Here is a 26,445-nt window from a genome sequence, read left to right as displayed (position 1 = left end):
ACTACCAATATACGAGATTTCAAGTATACAAGAAACAGAAATTATTACCTGTTTTTCCATTAAACAAGCATATTTTCCCTCTTACGAGAAGGGAGCTCGCAAAGTGGCCAATTGCACTGTGTCTGCACAAGGCGTATGTCACAGCATTCACCACCGCCATCCCAGCATGTGTTGTGAGCCTTCTTTGTATTTTTACCATTCCCGTGTTGTCTCGCGTGTGCAGTGATTGTCAATGGCTTCTGCTATCTCTTCTTTACTTATTAAGTGCTTTTTCATTTCTGTTTTATATTTAATATTCTCTTTTAATTCTTTTTCATAACTGTGCATAATTGGTTGTTAGAGTTTTTGCAACTTCATTAATATTTACTATAGCGCACATTTTCTAACACTATGATAAGTGCAAGAAAGAAAACTGTGTCAGCCCCGGTCTTTATTTGTGGAGGACTCATGCATACCGCAAGAGATTGTTTATTTGTCATTTATTTAACAACTTTAGGCTAATTTCTGTAATATACACACAATACCCGTCAAAAGTTTGAGTACACTTGCTGGAAACTAGGTTTTTTTCATAATTGACAATGTTTTACGTCGTATACGTTTCAGTAAATACGTTTCAGCACATGTTACAATATACAAAACAAAACATAAGGAGTATCAAAGCAAAGTTCAAGAAAATTGAAAATTGTCTCTAAATCTTGGATTCCTCAAAATAGCCACCCTTTGCCTTAATAACAGCCTCACAAACACGAGGCATTGGGTTAACAAGTTTCAGCAGGAAATCACCCGACATGTCTTCCCAGCTCTTCTGCAGCAATTCCCAGAGATGTAGGGCACTTGTCGGTAGCTCTGCTTTGACTCTTCTGTCCAGTTCGTCCCATTCAAGTTCTATAGGATTGAGGTAGGATTGGGCAGGCCAGGTCAATAGATTGAGTTGTCCTTTGCTTTCCTTCTTTGCCAGATAGTTCTTGCACAACTTTGAGGTATGTTTCAGGGCATTATCTTGCTGAAGAATGAAGGACTGCCCAACTAGCCGTAATCCTGATGGAATGGCATGCCTCTGAAGTATGTTATGATAGCCATGCTGGTTGAGCTTGCCATGGACTTGATAAAGATCACCAACTCTGTCAACAGTAAAGCAACCCCAGACCATGACACTGCCTCCTCCATGCTTGACAGTGGGAACCACACATGCAGAACTCATGCGCTCATCCTCTCTGTGTCTTACAAATACTCAGCGGTTGGACCCAAATATTCCAAATTTTAACTCATCAGTCCATAAGACCAACTTTCACTCCCCAAACGTCAAGTTTCTGTGTTTTTTAGCCCAGGCAAGTCTCTTCCTCTTATTCTGCACTCTAAACAATGATTTTTTTGCAGCAATTCTTCCAGTTAGGCCAGCTTCACGCAATCTCCTCTGAACAGTTGATGTTGAAACATCTGTACTTCTAGTAGCATTTAGCTGAGCTTGTATTTCAGGGGCAGTTAATCACCGGTTTCGCAGACTTGTGACTTGAATTAACTTGTTCTCTGATTCTGAGGTCACCCTTGCCCTGACTGACCTTGTTTGGTCCTAATGAGTGCCAGTTTCTTCAAATCATAAGAACATATGAACATAAGAAAGTTTACAAATGAGAGGAGGCCATTCGGCCCATCTTGCTCGTTTGGTTGTTAGTAGCTTATTGATCCCAGAATCTCATCAAGCAGCTTCTTGAAGGATCCCAGGGCGTCGGCTTCAACAACATTACTGGGGAGTTGATTCCAGACCCTCACAATTCTCTGTGTAAAAAAGTGCCTCCTATTTTCTGTGATGGTTTCGTTTGATGGTCTTGGCCACAGCAGTTACAGACACTTGCAAAGTTCTTGCGATTTGTCTTAAAGATTGACCTTCATTTACCTTTTCATTGCTTAACATACCTTTTGCCATTTTCTGCTCCCTTACATTCAGGAATGACAAACTCGTGCCTATGCTACCTATATTTATAGTAATCATGGACCATCACCTGTTAACAATAATTGGTGACAAAAGGTTAATTACATAACATGCTAGTTAACTCAGAGAACATCTAACAAAGACACTTTTATACTTAGGCCAGTGTTCTAACACTGTGTTATACACATTTCAGACTTTTAACAGACTGAAATCCCCTTGCTTTGGGTGACCATTTCATTGAAATTTTTTAAAGCAATTCACTTATAATTATCAGCTTATATAAGTACACGTATTATATAATGAAATATTAAGTGTTTATAGACAAGTTTATACAGTAAAAGCATAGATAATCATGAAAAACCTAGTTTCATGCATGTGTACTCAAACTTTTGTCTGGTACTATATATATATATATATATATATATATATATATATATATATATATATATATATATATATATATATATATATATATATATATATGTAATTTTCATATATATATTTTTTTTTCTGAACTTGTTTGTGAAATCTCAGGTTTTACTTTTTCACCACACATACAGTGGTGACACTTTCTCTCACTGTTACCAATTACTAACACAGACAACCCCAAAAGCATATGGAATCTCTCCATGTTCTCTTTACAGTTATGCACCCCCTGTCAGGAACTAAGTTCAAAGCTGAAATCCGTCATTCCACATGGTACAATTAAAACCTCAATTACAACAGCTTTAATACATCACATTTGGTTGGGTAATAATTTCTCTGAATTAATAAAAAGTCAGTTGATGCAATTTGTAGTTTACATAAGTTTGAAATAAAATTCAAAGCATTGGTTTTTCATTTTGTTTCTTCTTTGTTACATTTTCAGTCTGGAGCCAATATTGGGGTAAAAATGAAGAAAAAATATCCCACATTGTCCTTCTGCAATGGTATTAACTGGTTAAAATGTTGAGGGTACACCTGCATTTGTCTTGCCTAATAAATCATGTTGAATCTATTTTGAATATGTTCTAGTGAATGACAGCAAAACATGTGCACACTCTGGGTGGTAGTTTTTAGAAATGACATTCTGCAGCTGTGCCATGTGTGACTGGCAAGTGGAAGACGACAGTTACAAGGGGGTAGAAAATAACAGCTGCCCAGTCTTTTCAGAGACAGGAATAGTAATTAATAAAATGAAAAATATAGAATATATAAAGTAATAAATAAATAAATCTTTTTAAGCCTTTGCGGTCCCATGTCGGACCAGGACCAACATTACAATTTTCCCTTTCTAGTCCGATGTCAGACCCTGTCCGTAAAGCATAGGTCTCTAGTTGTCTTTTTTTCAGAAAAAGCAGAGAAAACCTTTCAATGGCCAAGTGAGACCGATAGGAGCCGAATGAAGCCGAATAAAACAAAATTGAAAAGGGGTGTATCTGAGCAATACAAATAGCCCCTGCACCACAGAGATAACACGGACACAAACAAAGGAGATAGCTGCTTCTGCATCCAGCGCTCAAGGAATATCATATCTTTTTGAGACGTTATAGTAATAAAACCATGACTTGGATTGCATCATTGAGGAGTTTGGTGATGAAACTATAAAGAGGTATATGAAAAATACTGCGAACAAGGGGTGGGGCTAGGCTGGAGATGCAGCACTGATGTCCTTTGGCTATGCAGGGCCTTTTAAACCTGTTTTACTCTGAAATAAAAATATTTTAAACAGCATGTATAAAATAAACAGTGGTGTGAAAATAAATTGGACCCGACACTTCTGACAAGCACTGAATAAATGGACCGCTAAGGGCTAATATTGACCATGTTAAACATTTAGCACCTTCAACTTCCCTTCAAACACAGGAGCTCCATCAATGTCCATTAACTTGCGTCAAAAGATCAATTCATTGTACATCAATGCTTAATTCACAGGGCGGAGCTATGGCCCCTGATAGTGTTTATTGACAGAGTTAGTAAACATATACACATGGAGAGAGAGGTTCCGCCTCTTCAAGGCCCAACATTTACTTGATCGTTAGACACGATAAACAGGAGGGGGGCCACTGTCTCTGAGGTTACCCGACATACGAAGAGGCTCGCAAACTGGAAAGAAAGACATGAATTAGCGTTGTTAACACAAAAGAGGTTCCGGCTCTTCCTGACCCAACATATACAGTAAGGGGGTTCCGTCTCTGAGGAGACCCGACAAACAGGAGGGGGGCCACCGTCTTTGAGGTGACCCGACATACCAAGAGGGGCACCGTACATACGAAGAGGCTCGCGAACCGGAAAGAAAACATAAAGTTAGTATTTGTTAAAACATGGTGTTCCGCCTATTCAAAGCCCAACATAATAGAAGGGTGGGGTTCCGTCGCTGAGGAGACCCGCCAAACAGGAAAGGGGCCACTGTCTTTGAGGAGACCCGACAAGATGGATGCCACCGCTTGGGGACCCTCACATAGAGGCATCAGACCTGAAAGAAGAATCCCAAAAGAAACATACATGCAGATGGAAGGGTTTGGCCGGGGGTCCCCTCTGACTCATGGAGAACCCTCCTTTATGAGGTAAATGAAGCGGAGCTTAACAAAGGGTTGGAGAAAGTTGAATCACTAACCCCCCAAAAGATGGACCCCCGGCTCCCCGCTGACGCAATGTGAAGAAGAAAAAAGAGAGAACTGCCAATGCATAAGAAAGAAGAAAAGAGAAAACATTTAGACGAAAGAAAACAAACACTTAACATGACAAAGGGGTTAGTATACTGTACCCTAATAACTATGTGAAGACCCTCTGCACAGTGGAAAGAAAAAAAAAACTTTTAATTTTATTTCTTAGGAGGAAATCTTTGGTGGCTCAGACAGAAAGGTCATCCCCACTCTGGACATACTAGCAATGGACTGATGTGCGGAGGATATTTCAGATGATGAAGAACGAATATAAGTTTCAACTGCTGATGAAGTTCAGTGTCCCATATTTTTAATTAAATGCTGGTTAATGTTGGCTTTTGCAGCTGAAGTAGCTGCCCCTATTCTAAATGAATGAGGAGTGTAGAATTGCGAAGGAAGACCTGCTTTGGACACCACGGTGGAAAGGTGTGTTGAAAACCAATGCCTTGTTACAATGGACCGGCTTGAATTGATAAACAAAGGGTCGGAGGATGAAATGGCCTTGCGTTCTGCAATGTACTTCAACATGGAAGTGAAGGGACACAGAGGAGAGCTGATCTAAAAAAGCTGAATACATTGTCCTTGCCGCAGTTGATCTGTTTTTGAAATGCGAAGAAATAAGATGAAATGAGAATCTGGGATGAGCTTGAGGTCACTGCAGCAGATACCGAGGGTAGGAAAGCTGGCAATAGAAGGAACTGTATATTCAGAACATCTCAAAAACCCGAAAAATGCAGACAGACATATGACTTCCATAGTTAAATCATCAAATGGAGAAAAACAGCCATGGCGCAGAATTGAAATCAAGTTACTGAGACTGCCTATAGAAATAGGCAGGCGAGCAGAAGAAGGAGCCGGAGAGCACTTAGAAATTCCTCGTAAAAGGAGACGAACCGCTGGAAATGATAATAGAGTTGGAGAATTGATGGACATCAAACGAAATTGATACCAAATTCCTGACAAATATAGTCTGATTGTAGCTGGTGCCAGATGTAGAGTCCTTTGCATGCACTATGAACGCGATGATCCAGTCCTGGTTGAATGGAGTAGGATTAGTCCTGCTTTGTAAACAAAAAGTTACATAACATGCCCAACCTGTAGAGTACGAGGATCTGGTTGATGGGGCAAGTGCTGATGCCATGTAATCTTGAGCTGAATTAAGAAGTTTATTAATAGCTGGATTTAGTTGAAAATCAGCTGATTGAACTGTGGCGTTGTGGCTGGATATTGCAAAGCTGTGGGTAGCAAACTGTGGAATTTGGAAATCTGTAAACAAGATAGAGCGTCAGCTGCATTATTAATAATGCCCGGTAAGGGGGCGCGCTTGTATTGGGAAATTATTAGAGACTGAAATCCATACTAGCCGCCACAGCAATTGCATGATAAGAGTCGACAAGGAATGTCCTTTATTTATAATATGCACTGTAGTTGAATTATCACAGTAAAATAGTATTGATTTCTTAGACCAGAGATGACCCCATAGCTGGGCAGCTGCTACTATTGGGTATATCTCAAGCAGAGCTGTGGATTTTAGATGAGGAGATATGTTTTCGATTTCCTCAGGCCATGTACTGCAAAACCATGATTGTTAAATAGACCTCCGAATCCCAGAGATGAGGCATCAGTAAATAAAGCCATATCGTGTGGAGCTGAAATGAAATCATCATAAAACATAGAGAGACCGTTCAGTGCTGAATAAGCGCAGACCACATTTGAATGTCTTTCCTAGCTTCTGAAGAGATATTTATATAGGAGTCCAGATTTTTTGCTGTTGCTGCCAGCGCTAGGAGTCGAGATATAAACGTCCTCCCCTGTGGAATGATACGTATTGCAAAGTTAAAGTAACCCAGCAATGAAAGCAGTGCCTGTTTTTTAATTGTTTTACTGATCTGAAAATCCTCAATGAGCAGACGAATCAGGTCAAGTTTAGACTCAGGCAGGCTGGCTTCAAACTTTTCTGTATCTAGAATGATTCCAAGGAATTCCAAAGAATGCAGGGGACTGATTGATTTCTCTTCTGAAAGCGGAACGCTAACTTCAGATAATAAGCTTTTAAGATTGGAAATCGCTTCTACTGGTGCATCTGACGGAGGAGAAATTACTAAAAAATCGTCTAGCAAGTGGAGCAAGAATGGGACATGATAGACATTAAGAAGAATCCAGCACAGTGCTTCCGACAGGGTATCAAATATCTTCGGGCTGCTGAGGCAGCCGAAAGTCAATTGGGTGGCAAAATAAAACTTGCCATCCCAGCCTATACCACAGGTGACAGAGAGACGGATGGATTAGCATTACTTTAAATGCGTGTGATATATCTGCTTTTGCTAACCAGGAACCACAACCTGCTAATTTAATTGAATGTATTGCGTCTGCAATAGTGATGTAATGCAGGGAAAATTGATCTTGGGGAATTAATGAGTTAATGCTGCTGGTGCTTGACCCCTGTGGTGCTGATAAATCAATAATGAGATTCCCCTAATGTAAGATTTTTAAGCAGTCTGTGATCTCTGGATTTTAGAGTTACTGCCAAATCTCCGCAATCCACTACTCTATGGTCCAAGAATTCCGAAGTTGTCATTAATAGTGAAACAAGATTAATGTCCTTACCTTCGAGAATGTTACGTCTGATTTGTGAAGATATAGGGTGACATCTAGCTGCAGTTGGAGAGGAGGATCCATAAGCAGTAGCGAGGTTGTATATTGGAGGATCTGCTTCACTGGCTGAAATTAGGGCTGGACCGAAAGAAGCTGTAGGCGGATTTGATGCTGGAATTAATGACAGCGTTGTAGATTGTTTTCCCGGTTCCATATTAGACATCCTTTTATCTAGATCCAACAGTTGAGAACTGACCAAAGATAGAGTATCGGCAAAAGGCTGCGTAAATGATTTTATCTCGTTAAATATTTGCGAATGTTGGATTTCAATGGCTGGCTGCTGGTTAGCGTTGCTAGTTGTGGGGGTGATTTGATCCGGAATAGACTGCCTGCTGTCTGTTTTAGGATGCTGAATGGCTGGGCGTGGCTGATTATGTTTTTTCGGAGGAAAGACTGGTTCTGCTGAGACTGAATTGCAATAGAGAATAAAAAGAGACTCTCTATCACTCCCTGCTGGAATCGCGTTACCGTTTTTAAGGAGGGTTTTTATCAATTTATTCATGGGCCAGTCCTTCAAAACAATCGATCTGGAGGGGCGTCCTGAGGCCGAAGTCGCTTGGATCGGCGCCGATTCAATGTTTGAGTGGCAGGAACGGTAGGCAACATTCGAATTGGAACCTGGACGAGAGCCTGATCGGAAGCCTGATCAGATGTAACTGAAATACCAGAAGGGCAGAAAAAACGAAGACTGGATGAACCCAGATTGAAGCTGGAGGAGAATGATCTGGTACTGACAGAAAATCCTGGGAATCCTCTGAATCCGATGACGACTGCTGTAAGTACTCCATTACTGAGGTATACGAAAGTTGATGGGTCTTGAAATCGCTTAGGTTTATGCCAAAACGAAAAAACATAAGACAGCTAGGTAGAGGTGACTAATGTTTAAATAAGGTAGATTTAATCGATGACAGGAGATGATAGGTTGTTGGTGCCTAGCTCCGCCCCTTGAACCCCACAATTAGGTTAACATTTATTGTTATTGTTCAAACAAGAGAAAGGCACTCAGATTTTTTTAAATGGGGTGTACTAACTCACATTACTATATTGTAAGAAAGGTATAATACATAATACCAGCTACATATAAGACATAACAAAATAATATACATCACATGTATATATATATTAGGGGTAGGCACCAATATCGATATTTTGATATGCTATTTCCATATGATATTTCCATATCGCGATATCGTGGGATTTAAAAAAAAAAATCAGGTAGGCTCAAAGAGTAGGCTTTTTATTGCTAATCCTGCTAAAAAATACAAACACAGTGTAATCAAGATTATTTGATACTAGCTGAAGTATCCGGCGCTGCACAGGAAAATTCAATATTTCAGTATTTCATGCATGACTTATGGATTCCTATAAGTTGCCGATCTTACCAATCAAGATTTTTAAAAAATGTTTACTCTTTTTATTTATCTTTTTGGTTTTGTGGGTTTCTTTAATTTGAGATGCATGGCTACTGTAGTGATCCAGCAACAGGGTTACTAAATAAAGTAACCCAAGGTTCAAAATTTCGAATCCAAACATAGCCCTCGACATTCCTGTGGATGAAAGAGGCGGCTTTGCAGAGTTTGGTTGCACTGGCTCCTGCGGGGTCTGAATGCATAAAAGAACAGACAAACAGACAAACTTTCTTCTTTATATATTACGATTAATATACAACAAACCCTATACAAACCAATCACTGTCAGTCTTGTAGGCAAACTCCACACGTTAAAGTATCATTTAACCATTTAATTCCATTGATTGGTGTTTTTTCTTTTTCTAAGACCCCAATTAACAAATAAGAACATAAGAACATAAGAAAGTTTACAAACGAGAGGAGGCCATTCGGCCCATCTTGCTCGTTTGGTTGTTAGTAGCTTATTGATCCCAAAATCTCATCAAGCAGCTTCTTGAAGGATCCCAGGGTGTCAGCTTCAACAACATTACTGGGGAGTTGATTCCAGACCCTCACAATTCTCTTTGTAAAAAAGTGCCTCCTATTTTCTGTTCTGAATGCCCCTTTATCTAAACTCCATTTGTGACCCCTGGTCCTTGTTTCTTTTTTCCGGCTGAAAAAGTCCCTTGGGTCGACACTGTCAATACCTTTTAGAATTTTGAATGCTTGAATTAGGTCGCCACATAGTCTTCTTTGTTCAAGACTGAACAGATTCAATTCTTTTAGCCTGTCTGCATATGACATGCCTTTTAAGCCCGGAATAATTCTGGTCGCTCTTCTTTGCACTCTTTCTGTAGCAGCAATATCTTTTTTATAGCGAGGTGACCAGAACTGCACACAATATTCAAGATGAGGTCTTACTAGTGCATTGTACAGTTTTAACATTACTTCCCTTGATTTAAATTCAACACTTTTCACAATGTATCCGAGCATCTTGTTGGCCTTTTTTATAGCTTCCCCACATTGCCTAGATAAAGACATTTCTGAGTCAACAAAAACTCCTAGGTCTTTTTCATGGATTCTTTCTCCAATTTCAGTATCTCCCATATGATATTTATAATGTACATTTTTATTTCCTGCGTGCAGTACCTTACACTTTTCTCTATTAAATGTCATTTGCCATGTGTCTGCCCAGTTCTGAATCTTGTCTAGATCATTTTGAATGACCTTTGCTGCTGCAACAGTGTTTGCCACTCCTCCTACTTTTGTGTCATCTGCAAATTTAACAAGTTTGCTTACTATACCAGAATCTAAATCATTAATGTAGATTAGGAATAGCAGAGGACCTAATACTGATCCCTGTGGTACACCGCTGGTTACCACACTCCATTCTGAGGTTTTTCCTCTAATCAGTACTTTCTGTTTTCTACATGTTAACCACTCCCTAATCCATGTACATGCGTTTCCTTGAATCCCAACTGCGTTCAGCTTGAGAATTAATCTTTTGTGCGGGACTTTGTCAAAAGCTTTCTGGAAATCCAAATAAACCATGTCATATGCTTTGCAATTATCCATTATCGATGTTGCATCCTCAAAAAAATCAAACAAGTTAGTTAGACACGATCTCCCTTTCCTAAAACCATGTTGACTGTCTCCCAGGACCCTGTTACCATATAGGTAATTTTCCATTTTGGATCTTATTATAGTTTCCATAAGTTTGCATATAATAGAAGTCAGGCTTACTGGTCTGTAGTTACCTGGTTCAGTTTTGTTTCCCTTTTTGTGGATCGGTATTACGTTTGCAATTTTCCAGTCTGTCGGTACCACCCCTGTGTCAAAAGACTGCTGCATGATCTTGGTTAGCAGTTTGTAAATTCTTTCATTTCTTTGAGTACTACTGGGAGGATCTCATCTGGCCCAGGGGATTTGTTTATTTTAAGAGCTCCTAGTCCCTTTAACACTTCTGCCTCAGTTATGCTAAAGTTATTTAAAACTGAATAGGAACTGGATGACATGTGGAGCATGTTGTCAGTATCTTCCTTTGTAAAAACTTGTGAAAAGTAATCATTTAATATATTTGCTATTTTTTTTTCTTCATTTACGATTTTGCCATTTGTATCTCTTAAACATTTAATCTCCTCTTTGAATGTTCGTTTGCTGTTGTAATATTGGAAAATTACAACTTCATGTACAAGACAAGATAAGTGTTTTATAGGTTTGAGGCCATATTTATTTAAACAAACGCTCTTATTTCCTCATTTTCCTATACTTCTTACCTCTCTATCCTATGCACTTATACCCATTCGTGCCAAGAATGGGGGTCAAGGGCAATGCACCCCTTATTACCCCCCGGGCCAATCCTCGCTCTCCCCACACTGCGCCCCTTCGCTCCTAACAGGCAACCCCAACCCCACACGTTCCCCTCCAACCCAGGGATGTGACCCGGAGGGCCCTACACGTGGGGTCAGGTTCCAAAGGAATGGGGAGTTGGTGATATATTAATTTAATTTTACCCCTGACACTCTTATGTGTTAACCCTTGTGTCCCCCGCCGGGCCTTTGGGAGGGTCCCAGGGATTGTCACAGTATATATATATATATATATATATATATATATATATATATATATATATTATATATATATAATATAATATATATAACGAACATTTGCTTCAAACATATACCTGATCCCACTTTTAAATGAAAAAGAAAAAAATATCAACATAGATCATAATAACAATCAGCAAGTAGAAAGGACTGAGACATAAAACCAATTATACCTGCTGTGCAAATATTGGTATTGAGTACAGTAGGGCACTCACAAAAAATAGATTAGTGGAGTTCTATTGAAAGCATGGCAAGGCTATGTTAACTGTCTACTCTCCTGGCTCTTTGATCCTTTGAGGAGGTGCATGACCTATTTTTAAGGTTTAATTAATGCAGCTTGTGGTTATTGACACTAGGCTAATTAAAAACAAGATACATGGTTAATCTGAACAGAACTGCAAATGGCTGTTGTAATTAAAAAGCAACAGGAAATGGCATGAAAGTAGAAGCTTTTTTCTCTGACTCCTATCTGTTAGAGGTGAACAGCAACATGCCTTTACCCTTGTAGGGGTGGGGTGAAGTGGGTGTAATGAAAAACAGCACAGGATAGATGAAAGCATTACTATGTGCTCTTAAAGAAGATGCTGTTTGTGTTATCTCTTGACAGAGTAAGACAAAACTGGACCACTACCTGGTCTACCTAAGCCTATCTTGTTTAACTGTGTGCAGTCTACAGAGCTTCACAGCTGGCAGCATGGAGCTATTAAAGCTTGTTTTTTTCAGGGTGTGGTTGGGTCAATTACTCTCTTGTGACCTGAAAAATGGCTGTTTATTGGATTTCAGTCCTCTTTGAAAAACTGGTCATTGAAACCCAAAGAAGACAGCGATAACCAATAATAAATAACCATATAATATACAAAGGGGTGGTAAGAAGTTCTTCAGAAAATCAACCAGCTACACTTTTTACCCCACAGAAAAACAAAGCAATATCCATTTGGGTTTAAAACCTGCTCAGCTGCATGTATGTGATGTTTGTTAAACCCAGTATAACAGCAGCGCTGTCAGTGACATTCCAAGCAGCCACCTTTTATTTGATCCCTTTGCTCTCAGTTTCCATCTGTTACCTGAATCCACGGCCATCTGTCATTCTCGGCGGCAGTCCAGGCATTCACCAGGCCCTTTTTATTCAGTCTGGCAAAGTAGGGGTACCATTTCTGGAGGCCAAAGAGAGCGCGGTGTGTAGACGAAGCTGTGATCTGCTGATTGGATATGATGCCACCCTCCATTCCAAGTGGACCAGAGCATTCTGTCAAGAAAAACCCCAGACTACAGGTTAAAACAAGGTGACCTGGATAAAACAACATTATTAAAATAAAACGAGGTTAAACAAAACACTGAAGTACCCAGAAAGTTATATACTTTAGTTTTGCCATAAAAAATACCATTCTGGTAACTAACTGTCTTTTGAAAGTCTTCCCCCATTTCAGCAAGGGGATGCATTGAGGTGAGAAACAAAGAGTCCTCAAAGCCTTTTACTCTTCATATACTAGCACACAGAACTCAGCACAGTAAATGAGCTTTGCCAGTTAGTATCAACACTATTTCTGATATTACAGGTTAGGTCATTTATCATCCCAAGCTCTTATTTCAATATACAGGAATGTGTTAAACTAGAATTGCATGATAGCTATTACTGTAATTGTGATCCACTGTTCAAGACAGCCTTTTTCAAAAGATGGAAACAACATAATTCTCCAGATCATAATTTTATTTAGCAAAATATTTAAAGCTGTTTTACAAAGGGCTGTGATATAACAAAGTATAACATATTAGAAGGTGTGGATATTTTAAAAGTGCTGGCCACTGACCAGTATTTTAGACCAATAGTTTTAACAACCAACAACAACAACAACAACAACAACCCAGTGGGCTCTTAAGCTATTACTCTTTCAATTGCAAAAGTTGCATCGATGTGACAACAGAAAAGTGTAGCACAGGGGTACCCCACGCCTAGAAGACAGTAGTGGTATTCTAGTTCTTGTAGCACAGGGTTATCCTATGGCTAGAAGACAGTGATTCTAGTTCTTTTTCCACCTGCAGACTGCTAATGATGAGTTGCTTAGTAACAGCGGATTAGAGGTCTGCCAGTCTTTTTTATTAAAATGCCCTCCTCCTGCTAATAAAGTTACCTTAGAAGCTGACATGTCATGATTGAAAAGAGGCTGCCAGGGGATGGGTGTTAACTTTGATCCCTTAGGTAGCAATGAGTAGTTTTTAATTGAGTGAGTACAAAAGAGGTCAGGAAATGAGTTTAAAGAAAGCCGGTGTTATAGAAGTTAGTCCTTAAAAAGTAACCTACCTAACCTGCACAGACCTGCCCCAAACTAGTCCATAGAAAAAGTAGCTTTAAGTTCTTTAAAAAGCTTTTTTAATATAATTAGTCCCATGAGAACATGAACCAACTTTCAATTTTTAATTATACTGTAATAGCAAAAAACAAAATTAAAAAACAATAATTAGATTCTGAAGCTTTTGTCATAAATAAAACCTAATTGTTATTTAGATGTACTAAATAAACAAGCCCCAAGACACATAAAAAGTCCCCTTTGTACCAGCCAATATAAGGCATTTGTTTAAAGAAATGACCATAACAAGTAGAGAATTAAAGCCATAACTGAAAAACATCATACGTCATCTTAGATAACCCAAAGCACAAGTGTGACATTGTGCCATCAATCCACAATGGGGTTTTCAAGTGTACTGGAGCAAGTGGTCCTGTTTCTGGTTTAAAGTTATTTCTTTGAAAATGTATTGGGATTATTTACGTGAGGTTTAAAAAGGTATACGGATTACTAACATTGTCACTTCTAAAAATGACTACTGTTAGAAATGCTTCACATTTAATGTACAAAAATTATGTACTGTGTTAGTACTCCATACTGAAGGCTTTATTATTTTATTTTACAATTTTACTAAATCATAAATTTCCTGTCCTCTGCTTATGTGACTAAGTGTACTTTGTGATAATGTAGCTATTAACACCCCATCAAAGGTTATGTAATTCTATTGCACATTGTGCTTTTTAAATGGTTTTCTCTGTATCTTTACTTTACTTTTCTTTGCTTACTATGGCAACCGTCTGGTTTATGATTTATTTTCTATTCAATTAGTATGAGGGTGAAACTTAAATTTGCAAGGCACAGCAACACACATAGAATATGCCCCTGTGGGCTGTGGCCACTGTTTCAACACAACGTTTATTTTACACAGACTGTTTAAAAGTATTTTTTTCATAGTAAAACAGGTCTAAAAGGCACTGCATATCAACATGACACTCAGTACTGCATCTCCAGTCAAGCCCCACCCCTTGTTTGCTGTATTTATCACATACCTCTTCATAGTCGTGCATACTGGTAAATCCTCTCCTTTGTTTATGTCTGTGTTATTTCTGTGGTGCAAGGGCTATGTGTATTGTGTACTGTTCAGATCAGTCCTTTTTTTTAGCTTCTATCGGTCTCACCTCAGCCTCTGAAAGGTTTTCTTGGATTTTTCCGGAGAAAATACAACTAGATCAATATTTCAGACTGGTGATGAACAAGGATTGCTCATGCAAAATTAATATAAATTTATGCATTCATGAATGAATGAATGGAAGACAACTTGTTCTGAAAGTTAACAAGTTAAGTATTTTATTTTCTTTGAAAATTATTTTATACCAAGGTATAAGGGATAAAATATACAATATTTTGTATAAAAAGCAGCACATCGTTTTAATTCGTACCATGGAGGGTGATTGCTTCCCATCAACTTCAGTCTTCAACTAATTTTATGAGTCTTCCTCTCCTTTCTTAAATGCACAAACCCTCTGCTTTGAAAGAATCCATTCCCAACATAGGAAGCTTGTTGCTAGGGAGCTGACATCACTGCCTTGTGGCTTTTGCTAGTGCATTGCTGCCACAAGTGAACACCTTGCTGACTAAAATAAAAACTGCTTCAGCAAGAAGATATTTAATTTGCTTTGTGTTATTGAACAATGCGTGTGTGCATGATAACAGTACGATATTAACGCTTTGTTTTTAATTGTTTTGTATGTTGCAGTTTGTGATGTGCAGTACAAAATAAAACAAACAGAAATTCTAAGTGCCTATGTATATTGTAGCTAAGGCATATGCAGTTAGACAGTAAAAATGGGGAGCCAACTCCAGGACCACGATATGTCCAAATCTTCATTATAGCAAGGGGCGATATAACAAGGGGTCGTGTATCACATTTTAGAACATCAGATTATAGATAAGAGCAGTTATAAACTACAGCAACATCAGTAGAAAATAACATCAATTTCAAATAAGAGCACAATAAGGAATAAAGTAAATAATTACATGTAAGAGCGAGTTTGATTAAGAGCCGGTAAACTTACAGTAAAAACATTTGATAGATAAGACAGATTTCAAATAAGGGCAATTACAAAAAATGTGAATACAGATACCTGTGTGAAAATAAATTGGACCTGACACACCTGACAGGCGCTGAATAAATGGATCGCTAAGGGTTGTCTTATGCACATGCAGTGTGTGAAGGTGTTTTTCAGAAAAATCTGTTTGAGGTTTGCTGTGAAGCCACTCCAGCCCCTTTGCAAAACTGGAATCCTACAGCGCCTGGAGGGGGTGGAGGGCATCTGACTTCACAGGAGGTTTCAAAACACCAAGGTGTGAATGCTTGGTCTTACTTTGACCTTATTGTAGGCAGGAGTTAATCCCCTGGGGAACCATGCAGGCCACTGTGTTCCTTGTCATCAAAGACATGGTAGATATCATCTCAGATCAGGTATCACACACTAGGTGGTATGACAATACCTGTTAAAGGGTTTCGTGTAATCAGATATAGGAACTGAGATCACATCTACAATGGGAGGCTGTATAGGCAAACTGTATATGTTCTAAATAATGCAAAACTACAAACATGGTGAATGTTTGCCTACTGGACTTGAGTGGTTGAGGTTATAACTAGCATGGAGAATACTATATCTGACAGGATGCTCTATTTATCTTCTACTTTTACAGTGCATGCAGTAATGCTGCAGGGCTTGAATTTCAGCGCTGGATGGCGGGAATCAAGCATTTTCCAAGTTGCTCCCGCATATCTGCAACTTTCAGTGTGAGAAAATCCTGCAGAGGTATTTTAGGACACCAAGCAGCTATATTTTTCACGCAATTTAGAATGCCTGAAACGCTACAACCATCTTCAAAGAAATGGGTGTCAGTGAGGAAACCACTATGAGCCACATTCTAAGTAGTTTTGGTTAAAATACATACATTTTAAAAAGTGCTGGGTATTTGAAGTGCCGTGAGACTGTTCTCTCATACGTGATTCTCAGTCGCTATCTTTAAGCATTATAGAAATTCAGTATACTGCAGTATAAGTAAACAAAAGGCAATATTAAGTTTATCTAGTGCTGTTTTGCAAGTGGTAACTTTCACTTTAACTCTTAAAACTCAGCCCCATTCATTTTGGGGTGCCAGTGCACTGAAGATTACGCACATATTACTCAGGCACCGTAACAGCCACCTACCTGGCTTGTTTAAAGGTACAAACTTGGGGCTTTCCAAAGACGTATTCAGTGTGTGTATGCAGTACTCCTGACAGAGTTCGCAGCTTAGGTTTCGTTTTGAGTCTATTGCTCCGTCATTATAACAGCTAGACTGAAAGGGGACATATCATTTGCCATCTATGATTACTATATATATATATATATATATATATATATATATATATATATATATATATATATATATACACATTGGTAATGACCAAACATGATTTATTTTGGAAAAGCATTTTTTTTTTTACATATATTCTCATCTCTACCACATATAGTATGCCTGAGCCTGCTGCAACTTACATAATATGAAAGGGAAATTTGTGGCCTTTTATTTGATATGTTATATGCATGCAGCACAAACTATTCAGTAGTTAAACATACTTAAATGAAATCAGTGAAAAACAGGCTGAACTAGTGTAAAGCTTTAAAAAAATAGAAATGGAGCGCTGTTTAAAAAGAAAAGCACCTTTATTCTGCTGCAGCAAAAACTTCACGTCAGGCAATGGTAAAAGCAATGGAGAGTGCCCTGTATCACAGTGAAGAACAGCTGTTTAGGTCTCCTGAAAGCAGCCTATTTTAAAGCAATACCAATGTGAATGATGCAATACAATATAGACAGATTTTATATACAAAAGTGCCTTTTTGAGACAACGTTCCCAGGCAAGGAAGCTGACTGACACGTAGGTACTGCCGGTTGAAACAAAAGTTTAAAAAAAAAAAAAAAAAAAAAAAATTAAAAAAAACACACAACGCTCACTGAGCCAAAATAAAAGTTTAAACAAAAACAGGCTCACGCAACACAAAAATAATCCCTCCAGCCAAACAAATATCGCATAACAGTCTCGCGTTTTGATTAGTCCTTGTCTGTCGGAGGAATATGACGTCAACACGAGTGGGAAAGCTTGCAGGCATTTTAACATTGCGATCAGAGAGAGAGATAGACCTGCTTTCCAGAACCTTTCAATTAAAATATAATGTATTTTGCTGTACTAATGTAACAAACTGTGGGTGACAATTACTTTATATAAATTGTCATGTTATGCACAAAGGTAAGAAATGGCTTTCTGTGGTGATGTACTTTTCTCTTTCAAATAGCGGATATCTATAACCGTTCACATGATTTATTTTAATTGCAAATATGTATCCTTCCCACTGTTACAGTTTTATTACAGGACACATTAGTTTTTCTCTAACATAATTTATTTACAGTTTTACATACAGACTGCTCTATTCTCAGACTACATCCCAAATTCTGGGCCACTTTGTTTTTCAGATCATGTCCCAAATTTTGAGCCGCTCTGCTTTTCAGAGGACATCTCAAATTCTGGGGCGCTCTGCTGTTTTGAATTCAGCCCTGTTTTTGGCATGTTCTGCTGTTACAGATGGCAGCAGAGTTTCCAGGTCATGCTCAGTTTACCCTAAAAATGTAAACCAGAACTGGATTGTGAATTCATTTAAGAGTAACCCTTAATACACGAAGCAAAGGTAATGTATCGTTTTTACTCTATTACATTGCACTGAAATAGATACATCAAAATTCATTAAAGCAGATGTTTTCCTTTATTAAAGGTTAATATTAGAACACATTTTTGAGAAGGAACATGGTATTCCAAAAGAAGGACTGCTCATTTGCTTATGTAATGTCTATCAATATATAATCATGCGTAGGGGTTTATCAGAGCTCAAAATGAACAGAATGGCGAAGTTCAACATATTTTATTCACGTATCAGTTTAAACTGTAGGCTATAGATACTGTTTAAATAGTTGGACTATGCAAATTTAATGGAAACAATGAATACATTGTGCAACAGTAATGATTCCATTATGTGAGAGATTACAAACATTCGTGTGCAAAGTAAAAGTAATGTGTACAAATGTGCCCCTCAATCATTTACTGGATAGTCCTTTCCACTTGGAAACATTTATACTGGCCACAAAAGGGTTAACTGAAAGAGTGATAGAATGACACAAGTTAATTTTATCAAACTGTGTGACCTACTTAATGTTTAGATTGATACTTTGTTGTAGTTGATACTTCTAACAAGTCCACAGGCAGTCCTGATATTGATAGAATGCAACAGGTTAAATGTATCATCCTGTGCCACCTAATAACTGTCTCTAGATTGATACTGTGTTGCAGTGCATACTTCTAATAGTCCACAGCTGGAAATGCCTGACATTCTAAACAGCCTGACAATATAAATAGGTTTGGTAGTTTTTGATGTTTACTCCTACCAAAACTACTTGCCTTCAAATGTCACTTTAAAAAATCATATTGATTAATAGCAAGACTCACTTAACAAGCCTTTCTTTTCAGTCCAGCAAATGATGCACAACAAAAAGGAACTAACTGACTAGTTCGACGCTCTAGCAAGTTAATTGATCAATATCACCAGATTTATACTGCACCCTTTTTAATTCAAACACGTAATGAATCTCCCCTATTGTTTCTTGCTAATTCTGCATTTATTATGTGCTTCTCCAGGCATTTATTTCGTGAAACAAGAGGTGTGTAGCATAGTGACAACAACTTCCTTGCAGTGAGTGGAAAGAAATCAGTTTTGTTCAAAGAATGTATTAATTAGAAACATGTTTTGGCTAATTTTATCATTGGGGATGTAATTAAGACATTGAGATGGTGTAAAAATGTTAATTACAGCTTTAAAGGCAGGTAGAGTAGCAAGCCTAATTATAAACAACCTGTCTTGCATTTTGTGTTTACACATAGCTGTGTTTGAGAAAAGAATGTACTAAATAAAAAAAAAATAAAAAATAAACAACAAGAATCTTGCTGTGCCCTCTACCAGCTTCCCAAAGTAGGTACTGATAAGCAATGGAATGTCCATTTTTTTCACACAGATGGATGGTCCTGAAACTCCCAGAGCAATGGCAGTCCTGCTTATGCTGTTAGCGCACCACATTTCAAGACCCTGGGAGGTAGAACCTCTTTACCATACATGACAGATTACCATTTCTCACTATCACCCAGGGTCTTCAAACACTTTGAACTTTGAATTACCAGGCGTATCCCTACTTTAAAAAAAAAAAAAGCTATTTATTTAAATGATAGATAATACTTTGGATTTATATAGTGCCTTTCAACCCACAGATTCCCAAAGCTCTTTACACACGGCAGCTATTCTGTGCCAGCACACCGACACAGCAGTTAAAGTGGGAGGAGTGAGGAATTGCTCAGCCAATTGAACTACAGGGGGAAATTCAGGCAGGCCAGATTGTAAGTGCCTGAGCTGGAATTTAGCCATTATATTTGCATAGTATATCTGTTTAAATATTATCTGTAGCCTACATTTTAAACTAACAGGAATAGATAAAGAATATTTTACCAATACAATACAATAATATTTATGTTAAGTTGTTGAGGGGCACTGGTCTCTTAAACCCATAAGTGAAAGAGCTAACATAGACCTTTATTGCATTTTTTTTTTTTTTTTTTTTGCGTGTGATAGGTGAAGAAAATATGTTGAACTCTGCTCTTGTATTCATTTTGAGCTCTGATAAACCCCGACGCATGGCTATATATTGGTGGGCATTACAAATGAAATGTCTTTTTTAGGAATACCCTGTTCCTTCTCAAAAAAGTGTTTTAATATTAACCTTTAATAGAGGAAAATGCCTGCTTTAATGAATTTTCATGTATCTATTTCAGTGCAATGTAGTAGAGTAAAAAGATACACTAACTTTGATTCATATATTACGGGTTACTCTTAAATGAATTCACAATGAAGTTCTGGCTTACATTTTTATGGTAAACTCAGCATGACCTAGAAACTGTGCTGTCATCTGTAACAGCAGAACATGCCAAGAACTCAGAAATGCAGAGCAGACCAGAATTCATGCGTACCAATCTTTTTTACTTTTTTTAAATCTTTCTCCTCTCTCTCGCTCCCATTCCTCCTCCTTGAACACCCACAACAAACACAACCGCACCCCACAGCTTATATACCCGTGCCCATACCAATAGTTACAACCACTCAAACAATAATTCAAATGCCAAGTCCCTCAAATACACCCAGGTTTTTCCCATTCAGCCCTAGAGGCTTCTGGGACATGTTGTTTATCAAGGCCTTAGGTCAAGACACCTGTCCCGTGGACTACAAAATGACACCACTCAGTGCATATAGAGGTAGGGCTCTTTCCCTGCCACAGGGTCCCACATGTACTGATACACTGCATGGTAATACACTAACACACAAGTACAATGAATGAGCTTTACTGTAATATTTCAAGTACCAATAAGAATTAAATGCAAGTTTTCCTATCAGGGCATTTTTAACATGAGCCATCCTCAGGGTCATTAACTCTAATAAGTGACAATGCTCACTGATTTAGGAATATTAATAGTCACATTTCAAATCAGATTTCCTGACAGTACTTGATTTTTTTTTTTTTTTTTTTTTTTTTTTAATTTGAATAGAGTTGAGTTACATGATGCGTGGTGAATCAGAACCCCATCGTTTAATTTTCCCATTTTGTCAGCACACATGACCAAATGTTTTAAAACTCTGGTAAATCAAGCCTATGTGGATGATCTTTCTCATTAATGAGCTCCAATCCAAGGGAGTAAGTGCACACAAGGAGAGGTAACAGGTGTGTGCAAAAACTGCACAGTGACCACACAGCATAGATCATCTCACTGAGATGTGACATCAGTAATGACAGATGAGCACTGAAATGACAGCTAAATCTATCTCACTGTGCATACTGATTAACGCAAGAAATGAAATCAGCAATAAACTCTCCACTAATGATATTTTTCCAACTGATATTCCAGCAACTTTCTTCCAAGTACAATAGTGTGAGCTGGGTCGGAAAAAAAAAAAAAAAAAGATGCTTATCTTAATTTCATGAAGGTCCATGGTAAGGGGAGGGGGGAGTGAGTGAGTGGGTTTTGAAGATGGGCGTGCATGCAATGAGATGTGTGCTGCTATCATGGCACAATGAACAGGGTGGGTTGCTTGAGAGTGAGTGAGTGGGTTTTGAACAGGGGCATGCATGCAATGAGATGTTTGCCCCTTTATTTTGACTTACTGTTAGCTTCTAACAATACAACTTTATTTCAATATTTCAATGCAATCTACATATTTTAGTTTACAACACAGAGATATATATATATATATATATATATATATATATATATATATATATATATATATATATATATATATATTATTCAACTGTATTAGACACCCAACAGAAGCAGTGATTTGTCACTGGAGCATAATATCGCCAAGCTGAACACTAAATCAACTCCTTTGTCACTCACAGAAATGCATTACAGCTGTCACATGATTCACTTATTCTGCCAGTGTTCTGTTCAGTGGAGTACGTTTCTAGAGTCCCAGTACGCTACAGGATTGTGTACATCTTTATATTTCTGTTTTCAATTACTGTATGTAAATAAAACTGGAGTTAATCTCACTAATCGTTTCCCATTTAAATGTATTTAAACTCAACACTCCCACTGTGTGAATATAATGTATGGAGACAAGGCACAACTAAAGACATTCATATAAATATACATAGGTGTATTATGTTTATTTTTCCCATTTCTAAAACAACAACCAACAGATGGGTCTTTGTAGTTATTGCAATCAGAATGTTAATTTGGTCAAATTAAAACAATGTTAAAAATGCAATAGAACTAAAAAGAAACAGTTATTTATCCAGAGCAAACATTTTGATGAGAAATCTTTGTAATTATAGAATGTTAATAACACAGAATTCTTATTGTACAGCTACGTTTCTTGTTGGTACTACTAAATACACAAGACTACTTAAAATGAAGCAGCTTACCAACTGACACTGCTTGCTTTTATTGACTCTTTAAACTGTTATTGAAAAAAGCAGTTACCTTGAAATTAACATACATGCTAGATATTAAGTATTCTTCGAAAGCCTGGTCCTGGGGCCACACAGGTGAAATTGTATTAAATCCCCAGAGAGTACAGCACAATTACCAGCGCAGCAACTAACAATCACAAACAGGAAGGGAAAGTAACGATACAGTACATCAACCAAACTAGAGTGGCAGCCGCCATAGCTGGTTTTACACAAGACTGTTATTCAAAGATTTCTTTCTGTCAAATAAAGTGTGACTTGGTATTTTAAGCTATTTCAGAGCATTGAATTTCAGAGCAAGGTTGCCCCAATGGTTTCCTGAAACTTGACTTGTGTTTTTGATATCTCCACTTTAAATGTTTTGGCACTTTTGATAACTTGTCATTTTTTTCACATTTCCAGTGTGTTTTTGTTTCAGATTTAATATTTAATTTTAATCTTCAGTGAGGAATGCAGTATTTATACTTGGGATAAATCTGCTTCTCAGGACATAAATCATGTTTCTTTTTATTTTATATTGAACTGAACTCAGCAATATCCTGGATGTTGTAGATTGGCTGCCAAGTTCAGTTATGTGCAGTTGCCTGCCAAAAGAATCTGAATTCTTATGAGACAGCTGGTAGAGTGAAAGGTCTGAAGGGTTGCATTTAGCCCCCAAACCAGATTAGTTACAAATGGTTTATGTGAACTTGGCTAAATAGTTTAACACCACACATTTAATTATGACAGACTAAGGGTATCAATGTATTGGTCCAGTATAGTAAATATATAATATTTCTGCTTGTTTTTGTTCAGCTAGGCGCATAGAAGTATAATTAGGGTATCATAATTTAATTTAATTTCCTGATTCATTAAAATTCACCCCAAATAAACCACTGTAGATTGTAGTGAATCTAATCTGTTGTAGATTGTATTCCGAGCCAACAGATTTGTATTTGTTTTGTTCACATAACCTGCTGATTCATTGCCAAGCATTTCGTTTATAGCTAGAGACAGAAAGTACACAGCAAGCTCTAAAAAACACAGTGGTAATTTGTGCTGTGTTCGGGGACCAGCTGGTGTGATTCAGGGCAATCCAAATACAGAACAGACAGAAGATCCTGTAAACAACACATTTCACTAACAATCTTTATATAACAGACACAGATGGATTTGGCTTTTGTGTTGGGGTATTTAGTTTTGAATCAGTACTTCAACTGCCCTGAACTGACTGTACCCCAAGTATTACAGATTAAAAATACATTTACTGTAATGAAGCTGTATGTATAGCTGGGATGCAGCTTTACATTGTTATAATTGGAAATACTCCCCTCTTGTGTGTCTAGCTCATCCTCCACTCATAGAACAGAGTAATGATTGGGTTGGAGGGTGTAGGGCAGAAGTTGGAAGATTAGTGAAGGCATCTGTATGTCAAAGCCAGTAAAAGAACTATGAGTCTGCCTGAAACTAATCTAGCAAGCATATTTTAGCTCATATTGTATTAAGTTGCCCCTCAGGTTTTGGAGATATTAGGAGTTAGTAAAAACAGTTTCACAGTGTAAGGAGAAATGCATCAAAGCTGGAATAATAAAAGCACTGTCATCCCCTGAAAACCAACCGCGAGCTGAACTTATTAACATAAATCATAGCACAAAGTATTGGACATTGCGTTAGATTACTGCAAAGCCCAACACGCTTGACAAGACAAGAGGGTGCTAACTACTAAAAACAATATTGCTTTATTGTAACACCGCTGTGATTAATTTGAAAGGTTATTATTTACAACAGTTGTTTAAGAAAAGCAGGATGAGAACTCAAAGGGCCATATTTCTAATGGATGTTTATCTCTTAGGTACATGTTTAATGTGCTGAAATCCTGTGGTTATTTTTAGTTGCTTATTCATAAATCACGGATATCCCTGCAGGCAAGTCTGTCTGTTCTAAGTGTTTAGACACGGCTAACCAAATTACAAAAGAATTTTAAAACAAGGGTAGGGCTTGTTTAAGTCTTGTTTTAAGCTCTTTCAGTTACATTTATGCAGAGCTAAAACACATACTCTTCTTTACTTCCCATTGCTACTAATTCAAGATAATAACAGTTACAATTATATGAAAAAATACATTACTTTTTTTGCACCCATTGGCTAATCCACCAGTGTGCAATTAATTATGCTTCACTGCATGCCTAGCCACTTGTAATTGCAAGAATATAGTTAAACAGTGCCTATCTGACATTTAGACGCATTCAGCTGAAAGGGTTTTTAAATAGCTTTTTTTTTTTTATATATTGGTTGAAGTTTTGCTGAAAGCCCTTATAGCCAGACTTCAATTTGCACTTGTGTAACTCTTAGACATGAGTAAACTGAAATGCCTTGTAAACACCATTCATGAATCCAGCTCCAGAATTATGAACACCTTGGGAATGGAGGTTGTTCTCTGAAAATGAGTTTTCAATGGTTTAATAAATGTGTACACCTGCTACCTACACACTCAATCTGGAGAACAATACAAAGGCTACATTGAAGTTAATAATGAAGTTGGAACTGTAGCATAAACATCCATGAAAACCTTAGTTAACTTAGTGCTTGTTTTTATTTTATTTTAAACAAAACGCATTCCTGCAGCTTGCGTAGACATTCAGCCTCCTTTGGCTTGGAAAACAAACTGTGCTTTATTTAAAACTAATTGTTAATAATAAAATTGCCTGTACTTGCTTTGAAATCAGTCTCACCTTTCTGGATACATTTGTTGGTACAGTAATGTTACCTTCCCTGTGATCAGCATGGCACTTATGGGAGCGCCTATGTGGTTGCACTGCACTCATGGTTGAGTGAATGGGTACTTCCGGTTGAAAGTGGGGTGTTCGGTAGACCGGTCACTTCATAAGTTTGGTGTTCGTAACTCTGAATATTCTTGTTTAACCAAATCTTTAGCTTGTGCTATTTATGCAGTGAGGAAACACTGACAGGATGTTGGTCTCTAGTGTTTGTATCTCATAACTTATTAGAAGCAAAAATATTCAGAATAAATGAATACATTAATAAATAAATAAACAAATAAATAAAAACCCTGGAGACAGTCAGTAGCTTGGAAATGCTACACCATGATATCCCACAGTATCAATGTATGGTTTATATTTCAAACTAGGTATACATTCTTTTTTTTCAGTTTTTTATGAACATGCACACAATCAAACACAGGATCTAACTCTAAAACCTCCGACAACTGCTATGATTAATGCATTATTACTGCAGGCCAAAAGAAACTAATTTATGTAAAAAAACAGTTTATGTAAATATGAAATTACTTTTATCGTTATTAACTTAACAGTTGCAGCTAAATGACTAGACAAGATGTGTTAACATTATGGAATGCTGAGAATATTGTACATATTTGTTCACACTGTCAATAAATATCACTGCGCTTTATGACTTGTGTTACTTCCCTTTTCTTTAGCATTCTCAATTTAACTTCCAGGCAACTTGGAGGACACACAAATAACAACATTTTATAAAGTGATGTGCAAATGTATTAAAGCATCTAGAGATTTGTCATTTATATCCTTTATATACCTACCTGCATGAAGCCACCCGAGTGTGAGAATTTCAATTTCCTGTCAGTAATCAGTAATATAGAAACAATAGGCACTCATGTGTCAATGTTTTATCATTTGTGGCTGCGTTCCTTTTACATGACTTTATAGAACACAGAAGAAATGTGGGTCATACAAGCAGCTCTGTATTTTATAAACCTGTTTTTATGAATGCCATTATGTATCTGTGAAAAACTGAACACCCTAAGACATGCTTACTGGTCAAGAGTGTTGTTGTACAATAAAAATGTA

General features: G+C 37.6%; 1 protein-coding gene across 3 annotated transcripts in view; it reads right to left on the bottom strand.

Moving 5' to 3' along the window:
- LOC121306240 (EGF-like repeat and discoidin I-like domain-containing protein 3) overlaps window positions 1-26,445 on the bottom strand; it is a 166,565-nt gene that overhangs the window by 65,166 nt on the left and 74,954 nt on the right. For all 3 annotated transcript variants that reach the window (XM_041237981.1, XM_041237988.1, XM_041237996.1), the window contains exon 6: window positions 12,288-12,469. In XM_041237981.1, the coding sequence (XP_041093915.1) occupies window positions 12,288-12,469 (182 nt within the window). The remainder of the gene's footprint in view (window positions 1-12,287; window positions 12,470-26,445) is intronic.

This window comes from Polyodon spathula, chromosome 2 (genome assembly GCF_017654505.1).
Source record: "Polyodon spathula isolate WHYD16114869_AA chromosome 2, ASM1765450v1, whole genome shotgun sequence".
Lineage (NCBI taxonomy): Eukaryota > Metazoa > Chordata > Actinopteri > Acipenseriformes > Polyodontidae > Polyodon > Polyodon spathula.
This window is presented reverse-complemented; position numbering and strand designations above follow the sequence as displayed.